The sequence below is a fragment of the Astatotilapia calliptera genome, chromosome 16 (genome assembly GCF_900246225.1).
Source record: "Astatotilapia calliptera chromosome 16, fAstCal1.2, whole genome shotgun sequence".
In the NCBI taxonomy this organism is placed as follows: domain Eukaryota; kingdom Metazoa; phylum Chordata; class Actinopteri; order Cichliformes; family Cichlidae; genus Astatotilapia; species Astatotilapia calliptera.
Window position 1 is genome coordinate 31,764,847 of NC_039317.1, and position 26,024 is coordinate 31,790,870.

The following is a 26,024-nucleotide window of genomic DNA, read 5'->3' on the forward strand; positions in this document are numbered from 1 at the left end:
GGAAATGTATTACACTATCCATAGTTTGCACTAGATTTAATTTTAAAGGTTAGTTTAGTTTTAGCATATAAGGCCTTTCCATCTCCCCTGAGCAGAACAGTTCATCTCCTCTTGTAGGATGGGCAAGCATTCAAATGTTTGTCCAGAAGAAATGTTATGACTGACTGTGATCCTAATAAGCATTTTGGTACAGAGTTAAGGCAAGCAAGACCAAAAAAGTAAGTTTAAAGACAGATTTAGGACAGAGTGATAAACCTTTCCATGGATTCAGATGGATACACAGCTACACTCACAACATGTGACAAGTTAAAGCTGGATTAGTTTAATTCAATTCAGTTTTATTTATATAGCACCACATGGCAGCAGCAGTCACCTCAAGTTGCTTTGGAAGGTAAAGATCCTCCAGTGATACAATACTGAAGAGGTAAAGGCAGAAACAGAAGGTGTAGAGTTTAAAATAGGATTTTATTTCTTTTTAGTCTTTCTTTGATAACCTTAAACTGTATGTTTAATCAACACATACAAACACATAAAAAACACAAATCTTCTGTACTTAAAATAGAAGACAAAAAAAACCTGTGTAGGGTTTGCCTAGGAGGCGAAAGGAGTAAAATAAAGTTGGACTTTGGGTGGAGTCCTCCATGCTTTTGAGTTTTTGTGTCTCAAGATCAGGGGCATCTATCTCCTCCTGTGACCATCTTATGTTTTATTGTTTTCTCTATTTTTCCTGTATTCCTGTAAAGCACCTCTCTGACAGCCAAACCCATCTGTTCTCTGGCTGGATGGTTAAATTTGTGATTGACATGACATTGACCAATCAGCTGAAAGGAAGAATAATCAGGTCAAAATTTGTAGTTGCAAGTTGAAACACACACAGCCAGGGAACTCAAGTGCAGAGTTTTACATGTAATTTTTTGCTTTGTCTGTAAACAGACCTTAACAAAAAAAAAGTGTAACGTGTAAATATTTTTTTACAAGCACACAAACTATCATCTATAGATGCACAAACACAAGATTTTCAGATATTTTGGTTTACAAGGTTACAAAACTCTGATGACCACAATTTGAGCCAATAAAAGGCTCAAATGATTTTGAACTGTGGACCATGCAGAGCTAGTCTAATAGAGTCAAAGAATAAATACATAGAGTTAAAAAGTAGCATAATGGGCTCACTTTTATGATGTAAGTTGATTATGTCTCATAATCTTGTTCACTGGCTCGCCTCTGTCAGTGCGCCTCAGGGCGGCTGTGGCTACACTGTAGCTTGCCATCACAAATGTGTGTGTGAATGGGTGGATGATTGTGTATAGTGTGAAGCGCTTTGGGGTCCTTAGGACCAAGTAAAGCGCTATACAAATACAGGCCATTTACCATTACTTGAATGTAATCAAATACTCAGGACAAGCCTGGGTGTCATGGAAGACAACAAACATGGTGGGATTGGTCAGGTTGTCCACAACACTGTCGTACAGGTCAGTGGATCCGAGTTTTTTTGCTGGTGGTTCAATCATGCCTTGTTGTCCAAGAGTGAAGTCACCAGTCAGAACTCGGCAGACGTACATAAACTTTTCCCCGTTCTGATTTGGCTTGGAGTAGGTGTCATTGGCAGAATAACTAGCATTGACAGCAAAGTATGTGCCATCACCATAAAATGCAGCTGAAAATAAAGAACAGCAGAAAGTCAACGGAAAAACGCTTTGACACGCTTTCTGTTATTCCTAGTAGTTGCACCAGTCTGAAAATCAAACACTAAATCCTCTCAAACTTCCATAACCTCACATTGAGGTTAACCTCACATTAAACTCACACTAACAGAGAGAGTAGAAAATATTAACATCCAGTCTTTTATGTCTGATACAAAAACAGAGTTTATTTCTGTGTGCTTCTGCTAATAGTAAATCAAATTAACTTGTAGTCAAAGACATAGAAATATGTTGCCAACCAATCATTATACATGATTCTGAATAAGAGAAATGGTATGAAGTGCTGTTGAATACACAACTGAAAGTTCATATGCGGTGTATTTATTGAAAAATTTTGTTAAGTATAATATGGAAAAGAAGAAGATGTAAGGAAATGCTTTCAACGAAATAACCACCGCCTTAGTTAAAAGAGACTGAAAGGTTGAAGATGGAGAGGATGATAGAGTGTGGCTGGATGTATGTAAATGACAGACAGGAGGAGAGAGAGAGAGGCAAATGGACAAAAGAGTATAAAGAAGGCGGCTCGGAAAATGCGGTAGTTTTTTCTCTCTCTGTCTTGTGATGAGCAGAAGACATCATCTGAAGATTCAGTCCTCGGTTTCCACAGATAGAAATTACAGCAAGTACACCGGAGGGGCAGCCACAACCCAAACACTGTGGACCCATATATTCGATTTTTGACTTTACTTGGTGGCCACAGCCATTTTCATCCTTTTAGCAAAACCCCCTTCCATCTGTTCTTCCAAATTTGACCTCTGTTCCTTTCACCTAGATCTCCACTGAAGGCTGTTCCAGTCACCACTTTCTCCCCCTGAAGACAATATCAACCCTTTGATTTCCAGCCTGAAACCCATGATTCTGTCTGACACTCTCTTCCCCTCCACAACACTATTCACATTCTCTCCCTTCAAGATTATCCATACTCTGTTTCATTTCCTTTCAATATCATTGTAGCACAGCTTGAATCCACCTCCGGTGCTCCTGACCTTGCTTCCCTTCCGCCTGGTATCCTACACACAATATATATCTACCTTCCTTTTTGCCCATCATATCAGCCAGCTCTTTCCTTTTACCAGCCACAATCCCAGTACTTATAATCCCTATTCTGATCTCCGCATTCCCACCTTTTATTGTCTCTCACTGTCTTCTAAAATATTTATTTTCAGCATTGTTCCTTGTGCAAGTTTTCTCCACATTCTGTGTATTCCATTCTTTCTGTAGTCTAAAGCTGATTTTGAAAAAGTGTGTTTATGGCCAACTCTGTAACTCTCGGTAGCATTAAGATCAAACTGAAAACAATTGGCACACTGACACATCCCCCACCCACAAATATCTCACCATTCTTTCCTGAATGGCTCCTGTTGAAGCCACGGTCATTGATAATTGGCACAGTTGTGTTGCAGGTGCCGTGGAAAAGGCGTCTCTCGTTATTCTGATGACCATTTCTCAACTCCAAGTCACGCTTCTTGATCTGTAGACGCTTCCACAGTCCAGGGTTCTGGATCCGCTCAATCTGAGAAGAAGAAAAGTGCTTTTTTGTGTAGTCTGATGTAGATTTATGTTAACTGCTTTTATTGGCTTTCTTGTGAAACAAACTTTTTAAAAGATTTAAAAAAAAATGTTTAACACTAACTTCATAATGGTTTGACTGCACAAAGACTTGAACAGATGCATGAAAATACATTTTCAATTTAAATCTAGAAATGATTAGTCAGTATCAATTTGATGATCCATTCACCAAAAACCTTTTGCTCTAATGATCTGAGTGATAAATAACAAATGTTACCTTTGTAACAAATCCACTGCATGAGGCCTGAAAATGTTTCAGGATTTCATCATATTCCGATGTCTTGGCTTGTACTGCAAAAGCCTGACATGTGGCCTCAGCTGGCATGCGTTCCCACTGCTCAGGAATACCCTCTCTTTTCCTGGTTAGCATCATATTGATCTCAGAGGTAGCTTTAAGCACATCATTGCTCAGTCCTTCAATAGTGAGCTTGACTTTACTGTTTTCTATTTTTATGCTTATACCCATGGTCTTCTCCATGTCATCAATTTTCTGGTGGTCTGCATCACAGAGTTTACCAATGGCTTCGTCCTCAATTGTGGTTGTCTCAGGCTCTTGAAACAATAGTTTCTTGGCTAAATCTACATCAGCCGGAGTGTCGCCACAAATGTGGAAGCAAGTGGCATCAACTTTCTGACCTTCAGCTGTGCAGTCTTTCTCTTTCTTTGGGTTTTCAGTATTTTCACCAGTAAGCATTGCTGAAAAACCACATTTCAAAACCATTAGAAGTTAAGGTTCAACATTGACTGGAGACAGCAGAACAGTACTGGATTTTTCTTCTACATATTTTTACCTTTGAATTTGGAGGCAATGCCTGCCAAGGTCCCCTTTCGTTTATCCTTAGGCTTGCGATCAGTAGCTGCTCTCTGTTCCAGGCTGCTGTGGAAGTCTTTTAGCATAGCTTTCTGGAAAATAACTATGCGGATTGTGGTCAGGGGACTGGAGGTATTTTGCCTCAACGCATCAATCACTGCATCCAACATGGCATCTGCCACCAGTCTTCCTTGTGCATTACCTTGACCTAAAAATATTATAATACTATTATTATAATTTGAAGAACTGATTTGTACATGCTATTTATGTGTAGTCTCAGGTTTTGTTAGTAAACTTTCCAGAGCATCAGTCTTCTGTAAGTTGATTCAAGTTACACAGAAGGAGGTTTAGTAGTTATGCAGTCTGATAATCATGAGGTGTACAGGGAGTGCAGAATTATTAGGCAACTTCCTTTCCTTTGGCAAAATGGGTCAAAAGAAGGACTTGACAGGCTCAGAAAAGTCAAAAATAGTGAGATATCTTGCAGAGGGATGCAGCAGTCTCAAAATTGCAAAGCTTCTGAAGCGTGATCATCGAACAATCAAGCATTTCATTCAAAATAGTCAACAGGGTCGCAAGAAGCGTGTGGAAAAACCAAGGCGCAAAATAACTGCCCATGAACTGAGAAAAGTCAAGCGTGCAGCTGCCAAGATGCCACTTGCCACCAGTTTGGCCATATTTCAGAGCTGCAGCATCACTGGAGTGCCCAAAAGCACAAGGTGTGCAATACTCAGAGACATGGCCAAGGTAAGAAAGGCTGAAAGACGACCACCACTGAACAAGACACACAAGCTGAAACGTCAAGACTGGGCCAAGAAATATCTCAAGACTGGTTTTTCTAAGGTTTTATGGACTGATGAAATGAGAGTGAGTCTTGATGGGCCAGATGGATGGGCCCGTGGCTGGATTGGTAAAGGGCAGAGAGCTCCAGTCCGACTCAGACGCCAGCAAGGTGGAGGTGGAGTACTGGTTTGGGCTGGTATCATCAAAGATGAGCTTGTGGGGCCTTTTCGGGTTGAGGATGGAGTCAAGCTCAACTCCCAGTCCTACTGCCAGTTTCTGGAAGACCCCTTCTTCAAGCAGTGGTACAGGAAGAAGTCTGCATCCTTCAAGAAAAACATGATTTTCATGCAGGACAATGCTCCATCACACGCGTCCAAGTACTCCACAGCGTGGCTGGCAAGAAAGGGTATAAAAGAAGAAAAACGAATGACATGGCCACCTTGTTCACCTGATCTGAACCCCATTGAGAACCTGTGGTCCATCATCAAATGTGAGATTTACAAGGAGGGAAAACAGTACACCTCTCTGAACAGTGTCTGGGAGGCTGTGGTTGCTGCTGCACGCAATGTTGATGGTGAACAGATCAAAACACTGACAGAATCCATGGATGGCAGGCTTTTGAGTGTCCTTGCAAAGAAAGGTGGCTATATTGGTCGCTGATTTGTTTTTGTTTTGTTTTTGAATGTCAGAAATGTATATTTGTGAATGTGGAGATGTTATATTGGTTTCACTGGTAAAAATAAAGAATTGAAATGGGTATATATTTGTTTTTTGTTAAGTTGCCTAATAATTATGCACAGTAATAGTCACCTGCACACACAGATATCCCCCTAAAATAGCTAAAACTAAAACTAAAAACTACTTCCAAAAACATTCAGCTTTGATATTAATGAGTTTTTTGGGTTCATTGAGAACATGGTTGTTGTTCAATAATAAAATTATTCCTCAAAAATACAACTTGCCTAATAATTCTGCACTCCCTGTATAGGCCAGCAAGTGTCTCTTCTAAGAAGATTAGATGTCAGAATATTATTTTTACAGTAGAAGTTGTTACAGAGTTTATATTAGCTAATCAGTTATCTTACTGAAACATAAATTTCATGTACACTGTTTTTGTTTGTTTGTTTTGTTTTTTAATGGAAGTTTCCATAAATGGTGATGTTCAACTTATAAATCCCAAAATTCACTATGTGGTTAATAATAATTAAAAAATCTATTTAAAAAAATCAACACAGAAAATTGCCTCATTTCAAAAATGATAAGTTGCACTTTATGTCCATACTTTGTTTGTCATTATGGACCTAAGGCACTTGCGTACATAATGAGTCTCATTGTTTACTGGATGAACCAGAGTGACAAGTTCAGCTCTGTCAGAATGCTTTAGCTATTCTTACGGAAGCGTAAAACCTGCCTTTGGATATTTTACTTATTTTGCCAATGCACACCCTCATGCCCTCTACCTTAAAAGATAAACAATTCAGTTTGTAGTGAATTTTGTAAATCTGAGCACACTGCAAAACCTTTTAACTGGCCAAGGGGAGTTTTACACTTTTTTGTTTCATCAGAAAGGTTAAGAGGTGTTATGGGGGGGGGGGGGTCATGACCCAGGTCACCCGTCATGGAGGTGCTGTGTTTCAGGCAGAGAGGACCCAAATGCATACACTAAAATAACTAAAATGTACAAAGCTTAAACTTAAAAAATCTTCTTAATGCAGGGGTGGGGAACTCAAGGCCTCAAGGGCTGTTGTCCTGCAAGTTTTAGATATCACCCTGGGCCACCACACCTGAATCAAATGATTAGTTCATAACTAGGCCACTGGACAACTTGACTAATGGACTAATTTAGCCATTTAAATCAGCCATGTTGGATCAAGGACACATCTAAAACCTGCAGGACACCGGCCCTCGAGGCCTGGAGCTACCCCACCCCTGTCTTAATACAAAGGAAAGAATAATAATTCCACACAAAACTCAAAACACTGTGACATCACCCAATTAAAGTTTGTATGGTTCTGAAAAAGAAAGTCTAACAAGAATACCCACCACCACGACTACTACTATTGTTATCCATCATGAGCATACATCTGAGAAGGTGTCGAAACCAGAGACTGAGGCTACGTCCATACATACACGGGTATTTTTGAAAATTGAATTTTTCCATTTTTGTTTTTTTTTAAAAACCTGTCCAGATGTAAACGCCAAAAACACAGTCAAACACTGTCAAGAACATGTGAAATCCTAGCCGTGCAGAAATTTTGGCCAATCGGAATTCTAGAAGCCTGGGAAGGAAAGAGTAAACACAGTTTATACAGTACTTAAAGTGTTTGTGTTTTTCTGTGAAGGCAGCTAATTTTCAAGTGCCTTCATCATTTCAAATGTTAATAATTAAAGACAGTATTTTGGCTGTTATGTAGACTCACAACTTAGGAATGAACAAAATGCATACAGCATACATAAATGTAATTAAAAAAAATAAATTTATTCTGAACTGACATCATGATTTAGGTTGTGAGAGCCTCTGTGTTGAATGGAGAAGTTCACTCTGATGCCTCCATCTTTCTAAATGGAGGGACATTAACTGTGTGTGTACATGTAAGCGTTTAAAACTACAGTTATTTCCTCTAGTTTCCTACAAGTGAGTAGAGAAACAACAGAATTATAGTAGAGGGCATCAGCAAGAATCCAAAAAGATTAACTGTAACCAAATCCATCCATCCATTCTATCCATTTTCTTCTCCGAGCCAGGTCACAGGGGCAGCAGCCTAAGCAGAGAAGCCCAGACCTCCCTGTGCTCAGCCAACTCCTCCAGCTTGTCTGGGGGAACATCAAAGCGTTCCCAGGCCAGCTGAGAGATATAATCCCTCCAGCGTGTCTTGGGCCTGCCTCAGGCAAACCTCCTGGCGAGACATGCCTGTAACACCTAACCCAGGATGCGCCCAGGAAGAATCCTTTTTTAAATGCCTGAACCACTTCAACTACCTCCTTTCTATGTGGAGGAGAACAAACCCTACTCTAAGCCCGACCCAGGTGGCTGAACTCCTCACCCTATCTCTAAGAGAGATAACAGTCACCATTCAGAGAAAGCTCATTTCTGCCACTTTCATCCGTGATCTTGTTCTTTTGGTCACTACCCAGTGCTCATGACTGATCCAATGTTCTGCAAACAGGACGAAAAACCACATCCGAGGTTCGACTGATGGACAGCCTCCTTTCCAGCACCCTGTCATAGACTTACCCAGACTGAGAAGCGTGAGTCCCCTATAGTTGGAGCACATACTCCAGTCCCCCTTCTTGAAGATAGCCACTACCCCAATGTGCCAATCCAGAGGTATCGCTTCAGATTTCTATTCAACAATGTAGAGGCAAGTCAACCAAGGAAGCCCTAAAGCATCCTTCAGGAATTTGGGGTTAACCTCGTCGACCCCAGGGGCTGCTAGAAGGAGTTGTTTAACTGACTTGGTGACCTCACCCTCAGTGATGGATGACTCATTCCCTCATCCCCACACTCTGCTGAAAGATGTGTCAGTGGGATCCTGAGTTGCCAGAATTGCCTTGAGGCAGTCTTACAGTCTTTTTCACCTGCCTCACTGAACTCCTCAAACACCAGCGTTTTTCCAGCCACTGCCAAAGCCTCTAAAGTCCTTGTTAAATCCTGCACTTGACAATGACATGTGCAATTGTCTTGAAGTTAGCCTATACTGTTGTTCGCCACATCCCCATCAAACTCCTGATGAAGAGTGTTACGGTCCCATTGATCTTGTATTGTTCTAGGCATTCCAAGAGCCATGTGTGAGGCCATGAGCTGTAGTCTTTCTTTTAGTTAACACAGGCAGTGCACAGACTGGTCAGTCTGGTCTTACAGTTTTGAGTTGCTATCAGTGAAACGTTTGCTTCATGTGTAAACATACTATTTGTCCACAATTATACTTTCTGCTGACAATAGTTTTTCAGTTCAGAAGTTCCTTCAGCTGCATGTATGGTGTTGGTGTTTAAAGCTTTGACAGTAAGTAAAGATCCGGCTTAGACTGTGTGCAAATTTGACATAAAGTTAACTAGTGCAAATTCATGTCCAGTTTTAGAATCACGCATTAATTTTTATAGAGCAATTGTTTTAATTGCTATTGTGCAGAGAATTGATTGGTCAGTAGGAGGTGATTTCATGTCTATTGATCCACAATCCAAAACATAACCTGTTTCATAATACACGTTTCTGGTTTGGGCTTGACGTAACTATGGTATGTAGATTTCCCATATCATGAACTTCTAAAATACATGAACAAATCTCACCTGTGCCAATTGCAGGAAATGATACAGAGGTGTAGGAGCTTTTCACACACATCTGAAGTGCATCTTTCACAACCTTGTTGATTTTTACTGGGTCAGAATCTCCAACCACGTGAAGGATCTTCTTACACTTTAGGTTACCTGGCTGAGTCATTATCATGCCTGGATTGGACTTGGCACCTAAATGTGGAGATCGTGGATCTTTATGTCTTTTACCCTTAATGACCATGAGGATGCTTATTTAGGCCATATTTCCTTTATTGGCAATCTTAGAGTATGATTACAAAAATGGGCTTTATATTAAGTCAGCTTCATTTTTATTGTTGAAAAAAAACCCAAACTGTTATACTGTAGGTTGAGTCTACTCTGAGTTACAGTGTCATAAAATCTAAAAGTTAAAGTGATTTCTTACCGAAGTTATGGCATTCCACTTCAACAGCCTTACCAGCTGCGTCTAGAATAGCTTTAGAGACTCCTGGATAAAGTGGAAAAATTATACACATAATAAAAATTAAAGATAATGATTACTGTATTCATCTTTTCTGTAATTTCATACTTAATTTAAAAAGATGCTTAATTCTTCTGTTGACTGCTATGTCCACTGTGCAATAGTGAGGAGAGAATTACATATAGCTATAATTATTTTTCAAAACTGTAATATTCCACTTTTTTCTATGATTTACCTGACTTAAAGGAAAAGCTTTCATTGGAAGAGTTGACAATGATATCTGTTGTCTCCCTGGTTATGTCTCCTGTGACTACCTGTATAGTCACATTTCCCATTTTAGTCTCATGCATATCTGAGGTTGAGGTGAGCTTAGAGAATGGGCCTCCTGGCATCAACAATTGAAAAAAAAAACAACAACATTTGAAATGTTTGCAAAAGTTGTGATAAAAAAAATTAAAAACAAACAATGTTATGTGCCTTCAGTTTTTGTAGAACTTGAATCACCTGAGGCATTGGGAAACTTCTTAAATTCATCAGTGAAAGCCTGCAAAAACAAAACAATCTACTTCAACTGAAAAAAAATCACTAATATTTAAACCAAAACAGAAGTTAAACAATGCAATATACCAAGCAGCAACCCGTAGAGTTTAAAAAGAAAGTTCACAAAGAAGAGCCATTCAATTTCCTAAAAGGCCACTTAAGGCCCATCTCTGTGCTGGAGGTCAGAGAACACTTGCAAGACTACTTTGAGCTGATACGAAGGCAACAGTATTTCAACCACTCATTGCAATCAAGTTATGCAGAAAAATATCTATGAAAGCACAACACATCTGAACTTGAAGTAGATGAGTTACAGCAACAGAAGACCACAGTGGGGACCACACCTGTCAGCTAAGAACAGGAAACTGAGACTACAATTCACACAGGCTCACCAGCCCTGGAGAATAGAAAACTGGAAAAATACTTTGTACCAGTGGCCTCCACAGACCTCAATCCGGCAGAGCACTCTTGGTACGTACTTGAAAGGGAATTTGGGATAAGCAGCTAATAAATCTGCAGCAATGAAAATTAAATTAAATGGTAAATGGTAAATGGCCTGTATTTATATAGCGCTTTACTAGTCCCTAAGGACCCCAAAGCGCTTTACATTTCCAGTCATCCACCCATTCACACACTGGAGGAGTGTGATCCTCCTATAGTTGGAGCACATGCGTTTGGCGCATAGGCACAGACAACAGTCAGGAACCCTTCCCTGACCCGAAGGTGCAGAGAACAAACCCTGTCATCCACTGGGGAAAACTAATGTACAGACAGCAAACTTTGGGATACTAAGATACCCACCCCAGGCTACCGCCTCTCACCTTGGATAACTACAGCCAAACTATATCTAGCCGGTACTTCCTGACCTCACGCACTAGCTCAGGCTCCTTTCCCATCAGAGAGGTGATGTTCCATGCCCCAAATGCTAATTTTGGTAGTTAGGGATGGGTTTGCTGGGGTCGCCACCCCTGGCTGCTGCTTAGCACACACTGCACCGCCTCTTGTGGGTGGTAGGCCTACAGCAGGCTAGTTCCATGTCGCATTTTTGGGCTGTGCACGGCTGGGATCCATACGCTAAGGCTCAGTCATCAGGCACTCGCCCTCAGGCACCCTCTCAAGCTCCAGGGTGGGGCTCCTGTAAACCTATCCCAGGCAGAGTAAACTGTTCCCTTGATTTTGTTCTCATTGTAGTTTTTAAATCGCTCTTTGTGTGGCCCCTCAACCAGGACCAGTTTGTCATGGGAGGACCTACTGACAAGATAGCCTCTGGGATACCTGGGACATACAAACTCCTCTACTATGATAAGATAGTGATTCAAGAGGGGGGCATTAAATTATACATCTAAAACACAAGAAACACAAGAAAGAAACAAATATATAATTATATCATTTATATATGTTTATATATGTTATTACATCATTATTATATTTGCTGTTATATCAGTATGGCGCAGAATCTCCGAGGAATCTTTCTAGCACCTTGTTGAATCTATGCCCAGAGGAAGATTCCCACCACTTCTTCCTTTCTTGTCCGCTTGTCCAATTTTCTCAGATTTTTTTAAGGACAAACTGCGCCCAATGCAAGTTTTCAGCTTGAATATAATTGTGAAAAATCCTTTTTTTTTATGTTTGTCTAACTGTGTTATCTGTGATATTTTATGTAGAGTCAGGCAAAGAAATCGGAACAAACATGCCTGACAGGCATGACATACTTAAAGAAAAATAATTGTATTCACATCTTTACTAATACGTGAATACAAAACTGGTTCAACCCATGAGTTTGTTATGCTTGGATGATTCATAGATCAGTGTAAAGCGCCAAAAGAAACAAAACAAAACAAAAAATCCTCTGAAAATGGTCTGAAAATAAATTAAAAGGCAGCCAATGTTCAAATAAAAACTTGACTTGCTGTGTATTTGAATGTGATATATTAATGTGCAAGCTTTTCTTACCTGAATACACTGTCTATCACTGGGGTAAAGTACAATATGAACCTTCTTCAGGTGCTTGGGTTTTCTCTTTTTGCTAAACTCTAAGATTTTATCCAACATCAAAGAGGCTACGACAGCTGTTGGGAAACACAGCTCTCCAGTGCCAATTGCAGGCAAGGATATGGAGGTTAGATTATATTTCTCTGCCTTGTCCAAACAATCCATAAAGATTCCTTGCAAACACTGTAAGGCAACAAATAAATACTATTTAATAATAATAATGAAAGTAATAAATATAATGACATTTAGTTTCAGTAATATTCATATGTCATCAATTTTAGACTGTAGAGATTATTTAAAATATATTATTTATGATGAGAATACATTACCTCTTCAGATGTGCCTTGTCCATTATCCCAGTAAGGTGCAACTGTGTGAAAAACCTTTTTGTTCTTTAGTTGGCAGCCCTCAGTAACAATGATCTCACCAACATTTCCAGTAGCACCCTGTGCATTTATTGACTGCTGAAGTTTGGGTCCAGCTGCACGCAAGATGGCTTTTGAAACTGCACCACTGTTCAGGTTGAGGTTTGGAGGCACACTGTTCACAATCACCTCTGTCTAAAAGTTTATGAAAGTGATCAGTCGTCAGTTCAGCAGTGCAAATAACTATTATAAACAATAAAACAAAAAAAAACAATAAAAGAAGACACAGTGAACCCCTTTACTAAAAAGATAATTTATAATAATAATTTATACAATTTAAATAATTATTATATAATAATTTATATAATAATTTAAAGCTTGATAGGGTGAGTAGTCAATGCTACATACATACTCTTGCAGTCTGTCATCTTGTGGTAAGAAAAGTTCTGTCTTAAGAGAACTATCTAATCTGAATTAAGTATAATAAGAATCCAAATTACCATGGTAGCCTCTATATTTCCCTTTGTAAGAAGGATGTCCAGACCCTCTTTGGACTGTATATGATACAAGTACTGGTCAGATCCAGTAGGCTGAAAAACTGGTGGCTTGTGAGCTTTGGGAGGAGGAGTTTGTTGAGAATGAGTGACACCGTGGTTTCCAAACTCCTGCCTGACAGCAGCCACTATATCCTGAACAGCAGTGTCATCATTGTCTTGTCCACCACCTGGCTTATTAACTAGTTGAACCAGGCAACCAGTTTTAGTTTTGATTGAGGAAACATACAGCGCTTCATTCTCCTGGAAGAGCTTCTTCACTCCAGACTTGAAGACATTCAGACTTTCAAAGACTACAGCAGAGACGACACCTTCAACCACAGTCTTGCAATGTGTCACATTCACTCTGGATCCACTCAGACAGATGGCCTCATTTCTGTAGGACACTCTCACCTTGTCTTTCACTTTCTCCATCCAAGATGTGTTAAAACCTTCCAAGTATTCAACGACAGCATTAGCTTTGACCACAACAGTTTCTTCTATGTGAGCGTTCTGTGTTAAGAAGTCACCAAGCTGATGCTGAACCTTTATGGCACTATCCTTGTAGCCTGACACCACGACTTGTTGAGCAGTTGTGTTGATTCGAGTTCTGCATGGCTTACTGTTAGCCTGCTCTAAGTGACTGACCAGCTGCTGCCACTCTGGCTTCTTCAGAACATTACTGTCTTCAACATTAATGTACTGAGATGTTAACAGCTGTCCTAGATGGTCCTGAGCATGAGACAGATCTGTGTCAGAAACAGCAAGGAGCTGCACCCTGTTTCCACTGATTTCAAATGCTGCGTTTATTCGATGAGATGTGAGGAGAGCATCTGTAAGCTCCTCTTGTTGCTCATCCTTCAACAGTTCAAGCACATATTTATCTACTTCCAGATTCTGTCGTTTTACTGTAAGTACTGCATCTAATATAACATTGATTGCTGCATTAATCTCTTCCCCTAAACCAGTTATTTTCAGATTAGGACTCTCTGGTGACAACTTGACCTCTGGATACACAAGTAGAAGGTTGTCCAAAAGCCCATTTTGATGCAGGAGATGGAAAACTGATGGTGACACTTCGATCTCTACAGTTTTACTTGTTTTCTCCCTGTGGATTTTGTTTATAATTTCAGAAAGAGATTTCTCCAGTCTGTCGACATCACTAACAGGACCAGCCACTGATAAAGCACCTCTGTCTTTATCAGGTACTACAATCACATTTTCATTCAGTAACATCTCTCTGATCTTTTCCTCAGACTCTTTCCATGCATCTGAATCTGGACAGAACTTCACAGATTTGAACTTTGACTCAGATTTTTTAAACACTAACTTCACAGTATCAGTCCACTCTTTGATGATGGCTTTGGCATCCTTTTGCTTTAGTAAAGAAGATACAGGACTCAAAGTCACAGTAGTTTGGCCGAGGTTCACGATGCAGAAATGTTTTTCCATTTCACTGCAAATGGCCTCTGCTGCTGATGTATTTTGAGCTAGGTATCTGAGGACAGCACTGTCAATGGGCTCTGAGATGGCAGCGGGAAGTTTTATTGACGGCTTGCACTTAAATGACCATCTTAAACATTTTAAAAAAGAAAACCGATTAACTCTGGCCTCGTCATTCTTTATGGAATTCTTCATCTTTATGTTTTTAACAGCTGTAATGAAAGAAATACAAACATGTAAAACAATTTAGATATGTAAGACCTTTTGTTTCTATTTACCCAGCTCAACAGCATGCATCAGCTATCACTAACAATTGCAATGTCAAGCCACAATTTCTGTGAAACGATGACAACATACTCTAACCTGATAAAACAGAGGGGTTAGACAAATGAATAGAACTGACAAATTCATATTTTAGACAAAAGTTCGTATTTGAGTTGAGGAGTGATTCCTCGATTCAAAATTACAGCAGGAAAATGTTTCATGTACCCAGACATGCTTAATCAGAGAAAAAACACCTTAAATACCAGTTAGAGATTTGTAGAAGTTTTTGACAAACACATGGTTGTAAAAAAATATTATGTAGAAACTAAATACCTTCATTACATATATAGCATCCACGGCATAAGATTGAGGTGTGGTTTTTATTCAGTACTTACATTTCGTGTTGTCTTTATCCAATGGGAATTCCTGTGTGGAACAAAAAAAAATATAAATGTATTCACCATTTTTTTATTATACTGAAATCTTGTGTGACCAGACTATAAATAGCTGTTGGTCTTTAAAGAAATATAATGGAAAAAATATTTAATTATACTTAATTTGTGTAAAGCAAAATAAAACAAAAGACACAGTAATGTTTTTTTTTGTTTGCAATATTCCTATAGCAGAAAGAGAGAACAGCTTTGAGTTCACGGTAAGTCATGTGACCTATAGAACCGGATAAACAGCTCAAAACCGAGACACAGATCATTGTTTACTATAAACTAATCTTAAGTTCGAAGTCTGGGGAGGAGGTTCAACAACTTCCACCCACAAATAGTGTAACATTACTATATTTTACTTTAGCATATTTATATTGACAAGGGCATACAAAACTATTCTTGGTATGCAGATCTCCCTTGACTACACCGGCCTATCATAAATAATACCTGTGATGATTTCGCTTCAGTGGATAAACGAACCGTCAGCTTCAAAACGCCCTTTTCCAAACTGATCTGATGAGACTCTTTCGCCAGAACATTCCTCTGATCTGTGACACAAGAGAGAAAAAAAATCTACAGTAAAGAACTCCACTGATAATACGGCGTAGAAGCTATTATTAGTAGTAGTATTATTTTCAGTTTACTTCATGGAGCCAAACTTACCCTCCTCTCTCGTGAAGTGCAGTATCGCTGTCCTGCTGCCATTTTCATACTCAATCTCACAGTCGCCACCGACAGTACGAAAGTACTGCAGTAACTTTGTTTCTAAACTGGGTATGTTGGTTTCTACGAATCCAACGAGCAGAGGATATGAGTGTGCCTCGGCCATCGTTAGAGGCCGGGAAGACGCACAAAGAAGAATAAAGTCTTTCACTTTCTGCTTCACTTGTAGTAGAATACTTGTAGGACTGGTTCCTCCCATGGTGGAAACTAAAAAAAAACGAACTCTGCGAGTATCAGTGTTAGACAGGTTGAAATGCATTTAACAAACAAACAAACAAACAAACAAACAAACAAACAAACAAACAAACAAACAAACAAACAAAACGATTTTAATGTTTAACATACTGTTTATATTGGCGGTATTATTAGAAAAATTAACTTGCCCATTTATGAAAAAAAAAACAACAACAAACAAAACTTTGACTAGACAGACGAGCAAATTTCCCAAAATGTTGAGGAAAAAATTGAAAAGAAAAGAAAAAAATAAACATTTGAGAAAAACACATTACAGATTCAAGATGCAGCATGTTTACGAGGAAAAACTGAAATCATCAACAACGACTGCAAAAAATATGCAACAAATATGCTTCCACAACCTGAAGACAATGTGATTGGAGTGTTGCTGCTGCCTTCCGTTGTCTAGTATTGACATAATTTAAAAATTGGAAATTTAAAGCTTGTTTGTTTACTGTACATTTTATACATATCTCCGTACAATGTTTTTCAAATTTTCTATACATATATTGTACATTGTTACCTGGATATACCTGTATGTCTGTATGTTTATAGGACCACCCACCTTTTATATTTTATTTTCCCTTGCTGTAAGAGCTCTGTAACACCGAAATTTCTCATCCGTGAGATAATAAAGGTTTATTCTATTCTAAATGTGCCCTTTTTATTAGCTATTCCACTAAAAGACAAACGTTTATTTTTTTTCCTTTTTCCAAGAGAAGTTCAAACTATGCACAGTTAACATAATCGGTTTAAATCCATTTGTCACTTCATGAGTCTTTCATACAACAAAGTTCATTAAAACAAAGCTGTCATTATAAAGGGTCGGATTTATTAACGAATGGGCTTCTTCTGGTGTCAAAAAGGAACTGTAGGCACCTGTAATATTTTGGATATTTATAATTAAACTATTTGTATATATTAGAGCTATTTCTTATATTTTTTGACTTTGTAACATATTGTATTATTTAATTTATTAGCAGAGATTAATTTAAATCTGATGATGCTTAGATTAATTCACTGAATTCCACCCTTATACCAGCTGTATACTGTCTGGTATAAACACAGTATATACTGTCAGTGTAGGGCATATGCCAACATCCTGTGGAACTGCTGACATCTTGTGGAATTCACTTGTATAAATAAATAAGTCAGCTGATCATAACCTGTACATTAAGAAAATCTACTGAAGCTCACATTAGAAGTTATTGTGAGCTGTGATTCTTTGTGCTGACACCCAGAAGGCAAATGCAACAGTGAAAATGAATTTACAACCCAATAAAGTTTGTGGCAACATTTTAACTGAATGTGGCCATTGGCAGGTAAGTTCCAATAAGTCAGTGTTTCTGTCTATACCGTAATTCATCCAGTTCATCCAGAATCTCAAATATTAACAAAATAAAACAAAGTAAATCAGCTCCTTGGCTGGCAGCTATTAATTAGGTTAAAATAAGCTATAATCTTATAAATATTATCTAGCCAACATTAGCTTTCATTTGTTATTTAGAGAACATAAACACATAACACTTTTTAATTCATGCTTGAAGTCACATTACTGACCATCGATTACCAGAAGAAAATTGCACTTTTGCTTGTTTAAGCCAAATTTCTAATCTGCACCACAGATTCACTTGTGCTGTGGAACCATGCAGATGCTCTTGTGTGAATGATCTGTAACACCATGACATCAAGAACACACAACATTTAAACCTGTTTTTACTCTAAAGTTTACCCTCTCTGATAGAAAAGTTGGCAAAATTTAACATTAGAAGACAAAGTCAGGAAACAATAATAAACAATAATAAAAATAATAGTTATTTTAGGGGAGCTATGAGGAAATTTAGGGGTGATTGAGCATCCAAAAAATGGTCTAAATTTATCAGTGACTCAAAAGAACAAAATTTAAAATTAAAACCTGAAAACAAAAAAGCAAATGAATTGACAAAATATAATTATTTTATAAATTAGTTTTGTTTTTATTCACTCCGTATTCACTGTTTCCCCTGCCCCCCACCCCCACATGTATTCTCATGTTTCTATCGACTTTCATTTCTCTTATCTCTAAAACATAGCTCGAGCCCTACAGGGTCACTTCCACCTGCTCACTATAGATAACAATGGCATTTGCGATCATCGTGATACATGATGGAGCCATAGTCAACTTTCAGTCTGTCCTTCAGAAATTGCAAACAATAAGGAGCTCAGAGCCGAATGTAATCCCACCCCCACCTTAAACCTGTCACACCTACCACACCTCTCCACTATCTTGCTGTCCTCATGCATATCCTGCCTCATTCTCACATGCAGTACTTCAGTTACTCTCTAGGCACCCTATTGTTTGTTTTTTGTTTGTTTGTTTGTATGCTTTTTTTTCACATCCACATAGAGACAAAGGAACTCTTTCTGACTTTCTCAATATTTCTCCATCCGCACGTTCGCAGTAAACATCACATCTGTAGTGCTTTTTGTCAGCATGAAGTCATACTGCTGCTAAAATAAACATAAAATCATTAAATGGCTGTTGACAATATCTCCAGTCACGTCTAAACATAGAATACAGTTTATCAGAGCAAGAAGGATGAGCCACAACCGAGGAGCTGGAGGTATCTGGGAGCTCCAAATTGTTTGCTTAATATATAAATCTCATGCACATTTTTCTGAATTTGGGCACAGAAGCCAAAGGAGAAAAGGGATGTTTCAGGAAGAGGGTGAAAACCAGTAAACCCTCTATTTAATAATGGATTGGATTTATATAGCGCTTTTCAAGGCACCCAAAGCGCTTTACAATACCACTATTCATTCACTCTCACATTCACACACTGGTGGAGGCAGCTACGGTTGTAGCCACAGCTGCCCTGGGGCAGACTGACAGAAGCAAGGCTGCCATATCGCACCATCAGCCCCTCTGGCCAACACCAGTAGGCGGTAGGGTAAAGTGTCTTGCCCAAGGACACAACGACCAGGACAGAGAGTCCAGGGATCGAACCGGCGACCTTCCGGTTACAGATGCGCTTCCCAAACTCCTGTGCCACAGTTGCCCCCAAAGGATTTTTTGAACTCTGAATTATGCAAAGCCACTCGAGTACAGTCCAGGAATAAAAATATGGAGCTATACGTAATATCAAGTTATGATTTATAATCTCCCTTGTTGGCTGCATCACTTAAATGTAATCAAATACTCAGGATAAGCCTGAGTGTCATGGAAGACAACAAACATGGTGGGATTGGGGGTTTTGTCCACAACACTGTCGTACAGATCAGTGGAGGTTGTCCAAGTAGGAGTCCCCAGCCAGAACTCGGCAGACGTACATAAACTTCTCTCCATTTGGATTTGGCTTGCAGTAGCTGTCACGAGCAGAGTAGCTTGCATTGACAGCAAAATATGTGCCATTGCCATAAAATTGACAACCATGTCAATAATTTTCTGGTGATCTGCATCAGAGAAACTACGGATGGTGCTTTTTTTGCAGTTATATACGTCCCCGCTAAGTCACCTGGTGAAACAGAAGAAAATAACAGCATATTTGGATGATTTCCAGCAGTGGCAAGAACATAATCATCCTTTACGGAAATATCCAGAATTAGTCTAGAAAAGATTGCAATTGCAAAATCAGAATCAGAATACTTTATTAATCCTGAAGGAAATACAGTTCTCTTAAATTTTAGACGTAAACCAACAAATGAATTCTTGGGCCAATCCTTTTTTTCTCTTTACCTTCTTCCCTTGGGGGTGATTTTTTTTTTTTTAAAACACTTGCTGGTGTCACAATGTGCCTCAGTGGTCAACAACAGCACAACAGAACTCACTCATGGTACAGCACACTCTCTACAAAACAACAACTGTCAGTGACTCTGCACCACAGTGTAAACACAACATTCAAGATAACAGTTAAAAGTAACATAACCATAAACAATAAAACAAGAACATCTAAACAGCAGCACATGTCCCAAGGCATGATGGGAGAGAACTAGCTGCTCCCCCAACACGCCACAGTATGAATGGACTTATTAGTATTTTTTTTTTTAATTCAATGAAAGCAAGACTGAGGTTATTGTTTTCAGAACTAGTGGTGCGTGTGCTGCTCTTCTCTTGGACCAGGGGAATCTACAGCCCTGCGTTAAACCAACAGTGACTAACCTCCGTGTCAGTTAATCCAAAATGCTGTGGCTAGTCTTTTAACCAGGACCAGATCCCTCCACTGGTTCCCTGTTTGTTTTAGGATCCATTTTAAGATTTCATTTCTTTTAAAAACATTTAATGGATCAAGAAAACCATAAATATCTGAGCTAAGGTCTATTGATCAGCTGCTTCTAGTGGTCCCTAAGCCCCAGCTGAAATCCAGGGGCCAAATGTGGAAAGATCTTCCTGCCCATGTTAGGATGGCCTCCTAACACCTGTTTTTAAACCACATCTTAATACTCATTTTTATTCCTTGGCTTTTAACTCAGAATGAGTGTGATATAATCGGATGTGATGTTATTATTGTTGTTGACATGTTTATATTGTTATATCTGTTGTGTGCTGCTGCTTTTTACAGTACTCTGTTAAAGTTGTTTAAAAAAAAAAAATGTATTCAGAAATAAAATTGGATTGGACACTAAAAAAATGACACAATTTAAAAAAAACAAACCCAAAAGTCTTCCATGACCTCACTCTATGATAAGAAGGAATTTTGAGAAAATATCTGAATTTTTTTTTTTTTTTTTTTTTTTTTAAAAACACAAACTAACTGCAAGGAAATGCAATAAACTAGATTATAAATTGTATTTAGGTACACACAACACACTCTTCTAATGTGAGTATGTGAGTGTGTCAAGAAAGAGCACAACATGTCATAGATTTGAGAAAAACAACTGACCCCAAGATAACAAAATGATTTTATTTGGCTGAAAACTGTCAGGTTAGGGCTGTGTGCAGGCAGGAGTGGTGGTAAGGAGGACCCAAAGTGCAGACGCTCAGAGGCAAAAGTGTATTTCAAAACTCAGCTTTTATTGCTGGCAAACGTGACAAAAACCCAAAAAACACAAATAAACTTACATGCATGAGCAGGCAGAACACACATCGTAAATGGGGGTAGACCACAACACAGAGAAACACAGGGCTTAAATACACAGGGGGAGCAATCAGGGAATGGGTAACAGGAGGGAAACACAGCTGGGGCAAGCAAAACCAGACGCATATACATGAGACACGGACTTTCAAAGTAAAACAGGAAACATAACACAGACTGAACTAAAGACACAGACTCACATGCAGGCACTGCAACAGAGGGAACAGAGACGTGAGACCAGGGCAGACAGACACTGACTGGACACGGTGATATCCGGTTGTTCAGTCTGACGTCACTAGCCGTGTCTGGGTCTAAACTCCGCTGCAGGTCCATATATCAAACGATCACTATGGCATTACTGAGAGTTGAAAAACTGTCTAAAGTCTTTCATCTTTAATAAAATGATCAGCGTTCTGCTCTACCAGGTGTAACAATTGAGTTTAACATCCAGGCATCCATGAAAACGTAATTTATGACATTTAACGGAGTTAGAAGTTGCAGGGAGTTAGCTCGCTAGCTTCTATCTAAATACAATATAGCATGTCCTGACTGCGGGGTTTTGGAAACAAATTAAAACGTACAGCTCTGTTATCACTTCCAGCATAAATGAAGACCGAAAGCTAAACAGCAGTGACGTTTGTAGGGTTACTGAAGTTTGGCTAGCTGGTATATAATGATGTGCTACGTGACCGCTAGCGATACAGCTATGTTAGCATAACATAAACAAGCTAACTTTTTTTCCACTCGATAAAAGTTAACGTGAGTGTTCTCGGTGGTCAGGAACAAATGTAATCGCATGGCAGGATGCTGTAAAAGGACCAAACTTCAGCCTTATCACTGAGATAATCCATACACAATACGAGGTTAGTCATTCATATACAGCTGCATGGGCTGGGCTGTAGTTACATCCTAAGGTTCTAAAAACTGAGCTTAAATAAATGATTAGTGGTAATAAAAGCTGAGGGAGGTCAACAGTGATCGCTGACTGTTTTAGGAGCTTTTTGAGATAAAATAGAAGAAAATACAAAACATTAAACATGTTAACAACACGAAAGCTATATTAAACGCAGACTACTTTAGGCCCGGAAGTAGGATTCGTCACGTCATCACTGAACAACCGGATAGCAACTAAGGATACACAGAGATGCGAACTTGACAAGGGGATACAGCTGACAGGGGAGACAGAGCAACTAGAGAAGACAGAGACATAAACCCTAAGACAGAACTCAAAGAAACCAAAGACTAGAAATGACAAATAATATAATAAACTCAAAAACCCTGGGTCAACGACCCAGGCATCCTAACAAAAACATTAGAGGATTATTCATCACAGTGTGTTTAATCAGCTGTTGAAATGCTAAAGTCAGTTATCAGTTAGCACGCTACTTTAGTTAGCTTGGGCCCTTATAATCATCACGTTCCTCATAGCTTCCTGAATGACTGCATTCCAGTACAGCACAAGTTGCACAACATGGTTCAGCATAACCTACAAAAATCTGGTGGCCCAAAACTGACATTTGGATATGTGACAAAATGTTGAGGTTGAAATTCGCAGATGCCAACAGACTCAGTGACAAAATGTTTTCTCAATCTCACCTGTGCCAACGGCAGAAAATGATAGATGAAAAAGCTTTTCACACAACTGGAGTGCATCTTTCACAGTCTTGTTGATTTTTTACTGGGTCTGTCTGTCCAGCCAGGTGGAGGATCTTTTTACACTTCAGGTTACCGGGGCTCGTCAATATCATGCTAATATCAGCACCCAAAAGTGAAGATAATCGAAGGTAATGAACCTAATGAACCATTAAAAATTTGAGTGTGTACAAGGTCATACTTGCTCTCCTGATAATCTTATGTTAACACTAAAGATTTTGATTAACTGCTAAACTTGTTTCCAATTTATTATTGAGAAGACCTGACTCATTGTCATGGATCGCTGTGTGGCAAGCAGGAGGAGGACCCAAATGCAAAACTCACAGACACTGGGATGAACTCGAGAAACACAGCTTTAATGCTGGCACGGCAGAACACAGGAAATACAAAACTAAACTGGGGAAAAGTAAACTAACACTCGCAGGTAGACACAGGAAGATCCACACAACATGAGGGAGAACGCGACACAGAACTGAGGGAGACGCAGACATAAATACACAGAGGGTTAACGAGGGAAGTGGGAGCACACGGGGAACACAGGTGACACTGATAATAATCACGGGACATGGCAGGAGTGAACACAACACTGACGGTAGAGGTGAAACAGGAAGTACAGAGGTTCAGACAGGAGGAGAGAGAGCACGGGGGGAACACCAACATAACGGGCAGGGGAGACACGGAATAAACACGAAAGGGGACGAGGGCTCATGAATACACAGAGGGGCACACAGGGGGTGAGAGTCACAAAGGGAAAGCACTCAGGGAACAACACAACAGGGCAACTCAGGAAACAGAGCCTAAACAGGGAACAAAATACAAACATACAAGAAAACTAAGAACACTGGGCCAACATGGCCCAGGACCATGACAGTACCCCCCCCACAAGGGCTGGCTCCCGACAGCCAAAACCTGAGAACCAAGACAAAAACAGAAAACAACCCACCCAGGGTGGGAGGCGGGGGACCAGGACGGAGGGACCAGAACAGGAAACAAAAACGAACAACAGAAAACAGAGGAGCACAAGACCATAGTACAAATAAAGTTCAGGGGGCCAACCCAGAGCCCACCGGCACAAAAGTTCACGGGTCACACGGTCGGGGGGCCGACCAGGCGGGTGGCACAGGTGACAGAGCTGGTCCGGAGGCCGGCCGTGCGCAAGGCAACGGCGGCGACGAGGGAGACGACGGAGCAGTTCAGGGGGCCGACCGCGCGGAATGCAGCGGCGGCTCTCCAGTGTCAGGCGTACTGGCCGAGGCCCGGTGGGCACAGGACCAGTCGAGGCGGGGCCAGGCGAGGACGAAGACTCGGATGCTGCTGAGGCTGGACCAGGCGGAGCTGCAGAGGCTGATGAGGCTGAACAGGCCCCTCGGACCCTCCAGCGGAAACGAGGAGGTGCTGGCCGGGCTGAGCAGAGCCGCCAGCGGAGACGAGGAGGTGCTGGCCGGGCTGAGCAGAGCCGCCAGCGGAGACGAGGAGCGGCTGGCCGGGCTGGGCAGAGCCGCCAGCGGAAACGAGGTGCTGCTGGAGGGGTCCTCCTGAACCCCCAGCGGAGACAGATGCAGAGCCAGCAGGTGCAGAGACTTCTGGCTGAGGGGACGCTAACTGTAGCTGCACAGGGCACGCAGTCGGCTTAGGATGCAACGGCTGGGGCTGTGCAGAGCAAACAGTCTGTCCAAAGTTTGTCAGCACCACGCAGTCCTCAGCTGGCGGAGAAAGCTCACAAAGGCTTCCAGCTGAGGTTGGCAGTGTCTGAATGGGTTGCTGAGCGATTAACTCGGCTGGTGACTGAGCTAACTGAACTAGAGACTGAGCTGGTGACCAAACAGGGAACTGGGCTGATAACCAAACAGGCAATGGAGCAAGAAACTGAGGTGGTAACAGAGCGGATGACTGAATGGGTAATGGAGCTGCTAACTGTGCTAAAGTCTGGGCTGGCGACAAAACAAGAAACTGCGCTAATAACTGAGCTACAGACTGCGTTATGGACAGAAATGCCAGTTGTAGTGGTAGTTGCGCTTGTGGTTGAGCAGGTGTCTGACTCTGGGTTGCTCTCCTTCTGGGAACAGGAACAGGTGCTAGGCCTGGCCGAACACCAGCCATCCCCACCCGAGGAACAGATACGGGTGTAGGGACGAGCTGGGCTCTGGCTGCCTTTACCCTGGGGGCCGGTGTAGGTGCAGGAGCTAGCTGGACCTCTGTCGCTCCCACCCGAGGAACTGAGACGGGTGCAGGAGTCGGCAGGGTCACGGCTGACCTCACCCGGGGAACCGGAACAGGAGCAGGCAAAGGCAGGGTGTCCATCAACCCCACCCGAGGAACAGGTACGGGTGCCGGGATGAACGGCGCCTCTGCCAGGCTGGGGACAGAAGCAGGGACCAGCTGGACCTCAGCCACCCTCTCCCGAGGAACTGGTACGGGAGCAAGGGAAAGCTGGGCCCGCGCTGCCCTGGTTACAGGAACTGGAGGCGGAGAGCGAAGCACAGGAACAGAAACAGACACAGGGAAAATCGAGTTAGTGGAGCTAGAAGCAATGATAGCGAACAGAGAGTCATGGCGAGTCACTCCTGGCAACTCTGTAGGCCTTAAGCTGTCCATGTTAGGAGTAGCAGTCTCTAAAACAGTCATAGCACAGGAAGATCCAGGTTTAGCAGAGTCAGAGTCAGTAATACAGAGCACAAAGGGATCCGTTGCGGACACAGGAGCATTCACACAGACCGTTTCTAAATATACAGGTAGGAGAGCAGCATAGTTCAGGACTGAAGAAACACCATCCACAGTCTTATACATAGGAGGTACAGGAGTAGGGGAGTTAACACAGGCGGTGTCCAAGGCAACTTGGTGAGAAACTAACTCAGGAATAGTCAACCTGAGCTCCCCTAGCCGTTTACACATGACGGACGGTAACTTGTTGCACTTAACCTTAACAGTTGTGATTGAATGCACAGTCTTAGTGTTTTCAGAACCTGAGTTAACAGACTTCGCATCAGCTAGTGTTAACACGAGAGGAGCAACATTCTTTATCCCTGGAGAAACAGAGTCAGAGCTAGCAGACAAGGCAGGAAAAGCTAAATGTGGCAGAGGGTCACAAGCAACCTGAGAAACAGAAAGTGTAGCCTTTGGAGGTTGGCAGACACACTGTTCATTTTCCAGGGGGTCCCCTCTGGTTTCAGCAGGAAGAGGAACCTCAG

General features: G+C 40.9%; 1 protein-coding gene across 1 annotated transcript; it reads right to left on the reverse strand.

Annotated features, from left to right (window-relative positions):
* Window positions 1–1,356: 1,356 nt before the first annotated feature.
* LOC113008463 (poly [ADP-ribose] polymerase 14-like) lies at window positions 1,357–16,031 on the reverse strand. The gene is made up of 14 exons (XM_026145896.1): window positions 15,839–16,031; window positions 15,623–15,723; window positions 15,131–15,161; window positions 12,996–14,683; window positions 12,460–12,690; window positions 12,092–12,313; window positions 10,103–10,142; window positions 9,834–9,986; window positions 9,563–9,625; window positions 9,154–9,330; window positions 4,064–4,291; window positions 3,490–3,968; window positions 3,042–3,216; window positions 1,357–1,657 (listed from the first exon to the last, which is right to left on the reverse strand). The coding sequence occupies exons 1-14, from the start codon at window positions 16,002–16,004 to the stop codon at window positions 1,374–1,376; spliced, it is 4,038 nt and encodes a 1,345-aa protein (XP_026001681.1). The 5' UTR covers window positions 16,005–16,031; the 3' UTR covers window positions 1,357–1,373.
* Window positions 16,032–26,024: the final 9,993 nt, after the last annotated feature.